The sequence below is a fragment of the Dreissena polymorpha genome, chromosome 6, assembly GCF_020536995.1.
Source record: "Dreissena polymorpha isolate Duluth1 chromosome 6, UMN_Dpol_1.0, whole genome shotgun sequence".
Lineage (NCBI taxonomy): Eukaryota > Metazoa > Mollusca > Bivalvia > Myida > Dreissenidae > Dreissena > Dreissena polymorpha.
Window position 1 is genome coordinate 63728116 of NC_068360.1, and position 12663 is coordinate 63740778.

The following is a 12663-nucleotide window of genomic DNA, read 5'->3' on the forward strand; positions in this document are numbered from 1 at the left end:
CTTGACCTTGAACTTCCACCACTCAAAATGTGCAGCTTCATGAGAACGCCGCTTTTATTATTTTTTATTTCTTTTTTACCTTTGACCTTGAAGGATGACCTTGACCTTGAAGAATGTCCTTGAACTTCCACCACTCAAAATGTGCAGCTTCATGAGAACGCCGCTTTGAATTTTCCTTTGACCTTGAAGGATGACCTTGATCTTGAACTTCCACCACTCAAAATGTGCAGCTTCATGAGGTGCACATGCATGCCAGACGCCATATATTTGACATTTGACCTTGAAGGATGACCTTCACCTTCACCTTTCATCACTCAAAATGTTCAGCTTCTTGAGATACACATGCATGCCAAATATCAAGTTGCTATCTTCAATATTAAAAAAGTTATGGCCAATGTTAAAGTTTTCGGACGGACAGACACCATAAATTTGACATTTGACCTTGAAGGATGACCTTGACCTTTCACCACTCAAAATATGCAGCTCCATGAGATACACATGCATGTCAAGTTGCTATCTTGAAAAAGTGAAAAAGTTATGGCCAATGTTTTTTTCGGACTGACAGACAGACTGACTGACAAACTGACGGACAGTTCAACTGCTATATGCCACCCTACAGAGGGCATAAAAATTATTTTTGGGGTGGGGGTGGGGGGTATAGTGTGAGGGTGTGGTGGTCATTTATAAGACGATCTTTAATTTTAAAAAAAAATAATGGGGTGATTGAGGGGGGATTCGGGGGGCGTAGGGGATGGTTTGGACGGAGTCAATCGTGGTATGTCAGGTAAGAGTTGTTTTGTCAAAGTATCAATCGAATCGAATCACAAATAAAGAAGTTATGGCAATTTTAGCAAAATTTAATAATTTGACCTTGAGAGCCAAGGTCATTCACATGTAAAGGTAAAATTCAACTTGCCAGGAACAGTACCCTCATGTTAGCATGAAAGTATTTAAAGTTTAAAAGCAATAGCCTTGATACTTTAGAAGTAAAGTGAATCTTAACACAAAATGTTACCATATATTCAAAGTTACTAAGTCAAAAAAGGGCCATAATTCGGTAAAAATGATAACCAGAGTTATGCATCTTGTCCTTTACTGTCCCCTTATGATAATTTGCGAGTGTTCCAAGTATGAAAGCAATATCTATGATACTTTAGGGGTAAAGTGGACCGAAACACAAATATTTTCAGGTATAAAGGGCCCAAAATTCCGTCAAAATGCCAGTCAGAGTTACATAACTTTGCCTGCACAGTCCCCTTATGATAGTTAGTAAGTGTTGCAAGTATGAAAGCAATAGCTTTGATACGTAAGGAATAAAATGGACCTAAACACAAAACTTAACCAAAATTTTCAATTTTCTAAGTATAAAAAGGGCACATAATTCTGTCAAAATGCGCAAGCCAGAATTATCTAACTTTGCCTGTCCAGTCCCGTCATGATAGTAAGTAAGTGTACCAAGTTTGAATGCAATAGCATTGATACCTTATGAGAAAAGTGTACCTAAACGCAAAACTTAACCGAACGCCGACGCCGACACCGACGCTGACGCCGACGCCGACGCCAAGGTGATGACAATAGCTCTTTTTTTTTCAAAAAATAGATGAGCTAAAAAACAGTGTGTATAAACGCTTAATTACTTTCATAGCTAACAAGAAAAACATAAAACGGTTTTTAATGAGACGAATCAGTAAGTAGATAATGTAATCAATGTGTATACTTATCATAAGTAGCTTCGATAATAGTAACTATAATATACCTGATTATGCAAGGATAATGGTTAAACTATCAGTTACTGTAATATACCTAATTATGCAAGGATAATAGTTTCAATATCAGATACTGTAATATACATGATTCTGCAAGCATAGTGGTTTCATGATCAGATAATGTAATATACCTGATTCTGCAAGGACACTGGTTTCACTATCAGACAATGTAATATACCTGATTCTGCAAGGATCATGGTTTCACTATCACATACTGTAACATACCTCATTCTGCAAGGACAATGGTTTCACTATCACATACTGTAACATACCTGATTCTGCAAGGACAATGGTTTCACTATCAGATACTGTAATATACCTGATTCTGCAAGGATAATGGTTTCACTATCAGACACTGTACTATACCCGATTCTGCAAGGATCATGGTTTCACTATCACATACTGTAACATACCTGATTCTGCAAGGACAATGGTTTCACTATCACATGCTGTAACATACCTGATTCTGCAAGGACAATGGTGTCACTATAAGATACTGTAATATACCTAATTCTGCAAGGATAATGGTTTCACTATCAGACACTGTAATATAACTGATTCTGCAAGGATAATGGTTTCACTATCAGACACTGTAATATACCTGATTCTGCAAGTATGATGGCTTCACTGACTGATGCAGCTATGACAGTATCGTTCTTGTCGAGAGCAATGCATCGCACTTCCGTGTTGTTCCATGTCTCATTTGCTGTTATTGCTATTTCTATTGTTTCAGAACACTGGCATTCGTCATTACATATTGGCGGAGATGCGACTCTATACAGGTTTTCTTTCTTAAGCTGTCAATAAACACAACAAAACCCGATCGTTAAACAAAAATGCAAGTGTTTTCATGTTTCACCGGCTTGCTTTTTTCTCAACAACGCACAACATAACGATTTCAACAAATATCTTCAAATATATGAAAACCAATACGCGGTGTATTTAGAAAATATTTAAATATAACAATTCGTCATAATTTAAAAATGAGCAATATGGAACAAGTTAAGGGAAACCGACTTTTAGCAAGAAAGAATACTATTTAAGTTTTCACGGTTTTATTTTCACAAGTATACATGTTTTAAAATAACGCACACTCGTGTGGATTGACGTTAAATAGGGCGATTTGCGGTATGAAAAGAAACTTGTTGGCAACAGTTACATGTATAACTTACCTGACCGCCCCACTGAATGTAGAGTTTTGACATGTAGGACCCTCCGATGAGGCGTCCGACGTTCCCTCTGCACGTTATGGTGAACGGCTGGTTAAGCCACTTATTTCGTGCCACCGTCATTAATGGTGAAGTAGCATTGACTGCCAATATAAGATACAGATATTGTCATTTATATAATCGATAAATAATATAAATCATCAGTTATTATCGATTGCATTGTATGTCCGCTTTTTAATCATACAAGTTATTCTTGCATAAAACGTATTCAATTCCATGTACAATGCAACATAAGTTCTGTATTGATGAATTACCTATTCTACTACGAACACAAGAAATAAACATGACAAAATGCATATGCTTGTTTGATCAATCTATGAAAGAATAACTTGTGGACAAAATAAATATTACCGAGCAACCATGTAGTAAACGATCCTGACGTGCCGTTGTTTATGGTGACTGTATAAGACCCTTCAACGCTGCAGTTTGTCATAATAATCGTTAACTGCATGAATGATGGGCTTATTACAATATTTATATTGGAGACAGCTGTTTGGTTTGTCGGATTTAGTATCGAACCAACAAGTATTCCGCCTTTGCTTATATTTAGAACTGTTATGGTATCAACGTTAAACAGAGTACAGGACACAGTGAGCCGTCCACCACTGTATTCTGCAACGCTCATAGGCTTGCACTCGATTCCTGAAATTGTAAGTTAATTTACAAACTTTCAAATACATTTTGGATTTCAAGTGAACGAACTTCGCGCACAGTATAGCAATATGTATTTTTTTATTATTATTGAGAACTACGATGGTATATACACGATAAATATAATCAGAATAATGTTATTTTAATTATACATACGTTCGTCATAAGGAGATGGTGTAGCTGAAATATGATATAATATGGTTAAGTGTAATTAAAAAGGTTTATTCTTATTGTTAGGATACCTTTCTACATTATTTTGGCGAAACAAAACTGTTTACATCACGAATCCAATTCATGTTAATTGGACGATGTATTAAGCTTTATTACATCAAACTGATCAATATTTGACATTTGCATAAAAGAAAACCTGTTGAAAGTAAATATGTCATATTATAATAATACTGTGTAAGCAAAATTATTTATGTGGTTAATAATAATAAAGATATTATTTTAAAATTGTATGCCGCTTATACGTGTGAAATGAATTAATTGTATTTCAATTTGGGCCGAACCAGACATAAATTGTGCCTCAAACTTTAATATACGTACTCGTGGTTGTAGTGGTTGGTCCTGAAATTAGAGTACAAACAATTACATTCAGTCGTGAACATCTGTTATGTTGACGTAATAAAACTTATACAAATTACGGCACTTTATTGATTAAAAGATAGCATTGTTACAACCCGAAGTGTAATAACGACCTGAATTGTATTTATTATTACAATTGCTTGACAACCTGAATTGTAATAACGCCCGAAAAGGTAATAAACTTATTGTGTGGCTTAAAATTGCATCTGATGGCATTTTCAAACACAGATTATTGCAAAATAGAATACAACATCTATATAAAGTTTATATTAATAAGGCAATACGACCTATGAATGACAAAAAGGTGTTCTTATACAACCTCAATTGTAATAAAGTTTTTATATTATTACAATTGCTTATAAACCTGAATTGTAATAACGCCCGAAAAGGTAATAAACTTTTTTTTCGGCTTAAAATTGCATCTGATCGCATTTTCAAACACAGATTATTGCAAAATATAATTCATACATGTATATAAAATTTATATTAATAGGTCAATACGACCTAGGAATGATAAAACGGTGTTCTCATACAACCTCAATTGTAATAAAGTTATTACATTATTACAATTGCTTGACAACCTGAATTGTTATAACGCCCGAAAAGGTCATAAACTTATTGTTTGGCTTAAAATTGCATCTGATCGCATTTTCAAACACAGATTATTGCAAAATATAATACATACATACATATATATATATTAATTTATACTGATAGGGCAATACGACCTTTCAATGACAAAAAGGTATTCTCATACAACCTAAATTGTAATAAAGTTATTACATTATGACAATGGCTTGACAACCTGAATAGTAATAACGCCCGAAAAGGTAATAAACTTATTTCTTGGTTTAAAATTGCATCTGATCGCAGGTTCAAACACAGATTATTGCAAAATATAATTCATACATGTATATAAAATTTATATTAATAGGGCAATACGACCTATGAATGATAAAAAGGTGTTCTCATACAACCTCAATTTTAATAAAGTTTTTACATTATTACAATTGCTTAAAAACCTGAATTGTAATAACACCTGAAAGGGTAATGCACTTATTTCTTGGTTTAAAATTGCATCTGATCGCATTTTCAAACACAGATTATTGAAAAATATAATGCATACATGTATATAAAATTTATATTAATAGGGCAATACGACCTATGAATGACAAAAAGGTGTTCTATTACAACCTCAATTGTAATAAAGTTATTACATTATTACAATTGCTCGACAACCTGAATTGTAATAACGCTTAAAGTATAATAAACTTATATCTTGGTTATTCTTATTTCTTGTTGTTTGCGCTTTTAAACATGATCTTCGACGTCTCCGTGCTGACCTCCACCTGTATGCTCCTCAGAGTATGTTGGTGAGGTCCAGGAGTTCACTGCTGGTGCAACAAATCAGGTCAATGTAATCCGCGAATCTCAAATTAAAAATGGTTGTGCCATCGATGGTGTAATGTTCTTTTGTTCTTAAAGTTTAGTATGTATTTGTTGCCTCGACCCGTAAAGGGATAAGTTTATCCAAGACCCACGAGGGATTGGTTTTAAACACGTTTATTCGCTACGACTATCTAAGAGGAACTACTAACGAAACAAGCATATGAAATACAGCAAGCAATCTTATTGGCCGAGTCTGGCTGTAGGCGGGGCTTATCAGTCGGCGTTGCTAGACCGCTGATCATTACAGATGGGGATAAACATGTGGTGGTCCTGGGGTCTCCTGCATTATCTTCTCAAGGAAAAGGTTAAACAAGACGAGGGAGAGCAGACATTTCTGACGGACGTCCACCGATGTCCTAAAGTAGTCACACATCTGTCAATTGAGAAGTACTGCGCTGATAGCGTTTTTGTTCAGTTCTTTGAGGACTTGCAACAGCCTTTCAATAATTGTAAAAGTAAGAAAACGAAAGTCCAATCGTTAAACAGAATGGCTCTCAACTGACAGGGTAAACACTATAATAAACAAAACTTTACTTTATTTAGTGTGATTATAGATAACTTTCTTGTGCTAACGTTGTATTATGTGGTGATGACGATATAATCGACTCGCGGTATCGACTAATTCACATGTGTGAACGAGATACTAACTCGTAGTAATGACTTATTAAATCGTTGTTGTAATAACTGTATATGAATTAAATGATGAAATGGAACGAGATAACTAATGCGTGACAACGCCGTAATCAATAAATCAAAATAACGAAGTTTGAGTTACAAAATCGTAAAAACGACATATATTTTAACATGAACATACCGCAGCTGTGTCACTTTATTGTTAAGACATCCATGTGACACTGTTCAAATAAACCTTTAAAGGGACAACTTCTTTAATACGGATTTTTAAGCCAGAATGACCAAGTTGTAGTGCGTAGAAATGTGCCCTAAATGGTCCCCCATTAAAATCCAGCATAGGTCAACATTATCTATTTATTATTTGTTTTTATCATTTATAGGTTATAAGTATAAATATAATATACAGCTTTGCTAATAAATTTAATGACATAGTGACACATTGAAAATTAAGAATTGTTTGATAGTTGGATATTTTGGGCTATTTAAACCCTATAACTGTGTAAACATTAATGGCAGGTTGTGATATGTACATATTAAAACGCAAAACACATTTATTTATCGTGATGTATTTTGGCAAGCCGGTATAAGCGGTTAACTTTTACAGCAATAAACATAAACCATTAACACACTTGTTTTCCATAATTTCACATGATTTATAATCGAATCTGCGGTTGCACAAAGTTTTAAGCAATACAAGTGTTCGTTTTGCAACAACGCGTGTTGCACATTAAATTCTACATTAGAAAGATTCAATCTGTAAAATACACATAAAGTAATTCATTGGAACGAAATAATATTCATAAACCATAAAATATCTGCAGTTTGTTTTATAGTAGCAAATATATATAATGATCATGTCATTAAGTTAAATACTTTCTCAAACGTTAAAAGATATTTGACATCGTTAACAACCACGACATACAATTTACATTTTTGCAAACCACGTCCTACGCTAAATTACGCATTTTTAGAATGGTGCACACATAAAATAGGTGTCGGTATTCGTTAATTATGAATTCAAATAAGTCTTACTTGTTTAAGCATATCACTAAATGTTACTCAGTATCAATTTTCTTTGTTTAATGTGTTACAGATGTTGCATTCTTTTGTGAATATTATTATTATTTCATTATAGTCACATATAATCAAGAAGTGATATATAGACTCTAAATATAACAATTTGCATAAATGTAATAATAAAGTATGTATGTGTTATTATATTGGCATAATCGTTGATGTTTTATTGACCAAACAAAGCCCGAAAAAGAAGTTATGAAAAACGTATTTCATAATGAACTCTATAACTGTAAATCTACATTACCCTACTTAATTTTTTTAAACCAAAGTGGTACTTATGCATGTAAATCAACATTGATAATATCGATACATCTCGGGATAGGTTGCGATTGACGTGCGCATAACCTTAAGTTTTTGTTTAAGTGTTAAACACAGCTAAGCCCCGATCAACGAACATTTGCTCACATGCGTTTGTCCAAATGCTTCGCTTGCAAAACAAAAAACTTATTTGTAAGTTATGAATAACTGTAAACATTGTGTTGGCCATCATGTACAAACAGCGCGAATAGTGCATGCGTGTGTTCTCTTTTCAGTCGATTACTTGTTTTTATCTGTAGATAAAAACTAACTTGGACTGTGCAACTAATGGCTTAACACAAAAAGGGTAAATCAAGATTTAGGTGGCGTGAACAGCAGCGACACTCGTCAGAAGTAAAAGGAAATAAACATTGCATTAGAATTTTCAAACCATGAGTTTTGTATAGTTAGATTAAAACGCTGTCAGAACTGGAAAGTAAGTCTCGTCTTGTGTATTGTTATTAGTACAACAAACACGGCTACTCAGAAACAATTTTGTTTTCTTTATTATTTGTTTGATTTATTTTTGTTTTTTTTTTAAATCGGAATACGAACTAGTATTTGTCAATTGTGGTGTTCCGTTTAGTCAAGTGCTAAACAAAAAACGAAAAGACGGTACATGCACGGGCCAGTATTGAAACGGTGCTTCGCTGGTACTGTCGCATTTTAATAGAAACGGACACAGAAATATATTACACGGTTGATGATATGGACAACACTGAGCAATGTCCAAGGTCAATGAGCAATAATTCGACAACACACAATGATGCTATTGTTTTATTATTAATAGTTGAATATTGGAAGATGAAGTTCTTGCATTGTGACCACCATGAAAGTAAAATTAAACATGTATCTCTGTAAAATTGGAATATTGCTAGAGCAAATGGAGCTACACTGTTTTAAATTGTTTGCTGGAACGATTCAATCAAACAAAAACGTTTATTTCATTGTCTTTGTATAGTATTGCAGTGAATCAATTGTAATGTGTATAATAGATTTAAAGACGGTCATCCCAGCTTTTTTATGATTATGTATAATGTACGGTGTATTTTGTTTGTATCATATAGTGCAAGCAATTCTGCTGGAGCATCTGTAGTTTCTTTATATTAAAATCCGCCGAGTATTATATCATGTGTTTATCGTTCATTGGTCGCATTTCAATATATTGATAGTTAAATTCCTTTTTTAAAGTCTAAAGTATAATAAGTTTAGAGCATCATGACACACCGTCGGTTACAAACGATTGCAGTTGTATTATACAGATTATTACAGTTCTGTTATTACAGCACTTTATATGGACTTTTCAACAAATTAAATAGTTGATTACATTTAGGGCGCTATAACACTAAAGTGCGCCAAACATGTAAAAATGAAAAAGATACATTTGCAGAAAACGAATATATCAATAGGGTAGAATAATCCATCATTATAATAAATGGATGACTTTTCAACAACAATTAGAGCATAACAGGTGGCACAAAAGGGAAGAATTGTAACCGGACCGGGAGAAACTTTGCCTTATCATCAGTTCATAAGTCTTATTATTCACATTATTACATCCTCCTATATATCCCCCTTCCTTTCTTCAATCCTCTGCCTTTTCCGAACAGTATCCAATCCCAAATTCATTTTTGTATAACTTGTTTCTAACTTATTTCAAACTGACTCTATAACTTCTAACTTATTTCCAACTGACTCTCTAACTGTTTCTTTCTAACATCTCACAGACTTTCTCCCTTTTGAAAATCTTTTCATCCCTAATACCAAGTCAAGCCCACACACATCACTGACCAATCATATCTAACTCTCATCCACAAATACAGCACCTTACATCCTTACATCTATAAGACTGTTATTAATTAGCACCTAGTCTAAGAATTTTTAGAGACAGTCATTATTTATAGCTAGAGCTAATAACCATGCAGTCTGCATCATGAGTGAGAATTCAACATGAAAAGACTTCCAAGAATGTAACTTACACAATCTAATTACAATTCAGGGCGACAAGTGTTTTTAATAATGTAATAAATTTATTACAATTGAGTTTCTATGAGAACACACTTTTTGTCACTGATTTGTCGTATTACCTTATTAAGATCTGATATACATGTATACACCTATACTTTGCAATAATCTGTGTTTAAAATGCAATTTTAAACTAAGAACTAAGTTTATTACACTTTCGGGCGTTAGTACAATTCAGGTTGTCAAGCAAGTGTAATAATGTAATAACTTTATTACAATTAAGGTTGTATAAGAATACATTTTTGTCATTCATAGGTTGTATTGCCGTATTAATATAAAAATCATATTCATGTGTGCATTGTATTTTGCAATACACTGTGTTTGAACATGAGATAAGATGCAATTTTAAACCAAAAAAATAAGTTAATAACACTTTCGGGCGTTATTACAATTCAGGGCGAAACGCGATTGTAATAATGTAATAACTTTATTACAATTGCGTTTTTATGAGAACACCTTTTTTGTCATTCATAGGTCGTATTGCCCTATTAATATAAATTTTATATGGATGTATGCATTATATTTTGCAATAATCTGTGTTTGAAAATGAGAAAAACACATCAACTTGAGTCGGAATATTAACTTAAGTTTGTACGTGCTACAAGAATCTGAAGTTACTTACCCTGTTTTGCGCATGTACAGTTCGAGCATCCTGAGCTGTTTATATTAAAACATTGGTTGTCCGGGCAACCTTGTGGGACACCTATAGTTCCATCACTGTTGCATTGGACTCCAATGTGGCAGAAGTACGGATGCTCGATGATCTTAGAAGTATTCACGTTGCTGCACCAAGTGTCTAAAACAATGAATTTTAAAGTGTTGTATGCAGTTTCTCTGTGAATCATTAATAAAGAAAAATATATTCAGACAATAATACATGATTGTATTTACAAGCGATATATTCAAAATACAAAATTCGAAACTTAACTATGCAATAGGATCCTTAAAATAGTAGGCAAAACAGGGAATCATCATTTCAAGTCAAGCAACAAAGTATTTTATATGCGATGCCGTGATCAGTATTTATGTTAAATGTGAAACATGCATGACCGGGCCAATATCCTTCAGAATTGTGGGCAAAAATATTGAATTAATTACATACGTACTTGGTATAACTTTTATAACGCCTTCATCTGACAGTTTTACGTCGCTGCCGATAAGACCAAGCGCTGGCCGGATAGAGCAACGAAAGCGTCGTAAATTCATCGAATCATTCGCCTTATGGAAGGCAAAATACAGCTTTTGGTACATTCCACAAGTCTCTGAAATCGTTTCGTTTTTAAAAATGAATCCGATTGTGTTGTTCGGGTTGTCCAAAGTCAAAAACACCTTAAATTCATCTTCAAAATCACTTTCTACAACAAGCGTGCCAGTCGGAAGACCTAACTGCCCCTCGCAGATGAAAGGTCGATCAGCAAGGGTAAATTTATTGTGAATAATCTCCCTTGACATTGTCAGTCTGGGTTTTTCTGGAAATCCTGAAAATAAAAAAATAAAAATTGTGTGCAACGAGTAACAAATAAAAAACATTTGGTTGAACCTCAAATTGTATAATAAAAAAGTATTAACATTGTAAGAAAAAAGAAATTAAAGAAACGAGAGCTCGCATTGAATCTAATACACGAATCTTAAATATATGTAGTTACTTACAATAGAGCAATAATTGATATACCATATATATATATATACCTATTATGTTTATGTTTCAAGTTAATTTTTGAAAAATCTTATGATTTTTACTTACATAAATTGCATTTTACACCGTATACAGAGTAATGTAAATACATGATGATACTTTTACTTACTTTGGAAACTGATTTCAGTAGTTGCATTTTGCCATGTGGAATCATTCAATTTCACAGAACAAACATAAAAATGTGTCGTCATAGATCCCGCCGTGTCGTTGCAAAGCACAGGGTTAAACTGCAGCGAAACTCTTGCAAACTGTTCATCAAGCTCTGTGCTTGCATTTGAAACGAAGATATTCCCATGATTTGCTGAAATCCGCACCTGGTTTGACCCTCTAGTGACTGATGCAAAAGGTTGTTCCGAAGCTCTGCCTATGTAGATTTCTGCCCAATCAGGCATGTTAGCCACTCCACATGTAAGGTTTGCGTTCTCCCCAACGGTAAACGTGTAGGACGCATTCTCAAACGCAACTACAGATAGAACATTATTGATGTACTAGTATTTAAACTCCCAAGAATATAACAAGTATCTAATGGCAATCTTATATTAAATATGTTTTAATTATATTTTTCGTGAATTCAAATTTAACATAAAATAATTGTTTAATACATTCTTGTAGATGCATGATCATGCAAACTTATCTACATTTAGTACAAGACCTGTGTTAGTTTTATTCAGTATAACTTGCATTGAAAAGTCAAGACATAATCTGTGTAATTAACCAAACAAAAATGGGCGAGGTAAATCTTTAAGACGACATGCTCAAGTAATAAACAACCGTTAAATATTCCAAGAAAAGGTAACATGAAGATGTTACATTACTACAAAAACGGAACCTGACGATGATTCATTATTTAAAACTACAACAGAATATGTTTATAAAATCATCGTACATGCTATGACATACATGAACTTACCAAATGAGTTGTTGACAGGACGATTAATTGTTTGAGAATAAAGAGTCATCTCCTCAGGATCAACGATTGTGCAACGATATTCAACATTTGCAGTACCAGGCTCGACTGCAACAGTGGCTGTCAATGTTGAGTAGCCGTCGCACTTGGTATTATTGGTGCCGTTAACTACTGTGAAAGGTCCGGTCCCCTGAGATTCGAATCATTAAAATACATTTAAATCTTAAGACTCATTAAACTATGTATACTCAACGCAAAATCATTAGTAATAAATTTAATATTGTAATTGTTTTACTTTTTAAAATTGTAAATATTTGAAACAGAGATAGGGCTTAACATGAAGAG

General features: G+C 33.6%; 2 protein-coding genes and 1 long non-coding RNA gene across 3 annotated transcripts in view; all 3 read right to left on the reverse strand.

The window, feature by feature from the left end:
• Positions 1 to 1973: 1973 nt before the first annotated feature.
• Positions 1974 to 3623, reverse strand: LOC127835740 (uncharacterized). Its single transcript, XM_052362177.1, has 5 exons — positions 3347 to 3623; positions 2939 to 3078; positions 2368 to 2563; positions 2180 to 2232; positions 1974 to 1997 (listed from the first exon to the last, which is right to left on the reverse strand). The coding sequence occupies exons 1-5, from the start codon at positions 3618 to 3620 to the stop codon at positions 1974 to 1976; spliced, it is 687 nt and encodes a 228-aa protein (XP_052218137.1). The 5' UTR covers positions 3621 to 3623.
• Positions 3624 to 3798: 175 nt separating this feature from the next.
• LOC127833627 (uncharacterized) lies at positions 3799 to 10505 on the reverse strand. Its single transcript, XR_008027510.1, has 3 exons — positions 10338 to 10505; positions 4196 to 4216; positions 3799 to 3826 (listed from the first exon to the last, which is right to left on the reverse strand). It is a non-coding gene; the product is annotated as an uncharacterized LOC127833627 (long non-coding RNA).
• A 664-nt stretch (positions 10506 to 11169) lies between these two features.
• The window catches only part of LOC127835741 (sushi, von Willebrand factor type A, EGF and pentraxin domain-containing protein 1-like), a 29915-nt gene continuing 28421 nt past the window's right edge, over positions 11170 to 12663 (reverse strand). Inside the window, exons 10-12 of the mRNA XM_052362178.1 lie at positions 12418 to 12508; positions 11726 to 11874; positions 11170 to 11193 (exon numbers count right to left, since the gene is read on the reverse strand). Of these exons, the coding sequence (XP_052218138.1) occupies positions 11170 to 11193; positions 11726 to 11874; positions 12418 to 12508 (264 nt within the window). The remainder of the gene's footprint in view (positions 11194 to 11725; positions 11875 to 12417; positions 12509 to 12663) is intronic.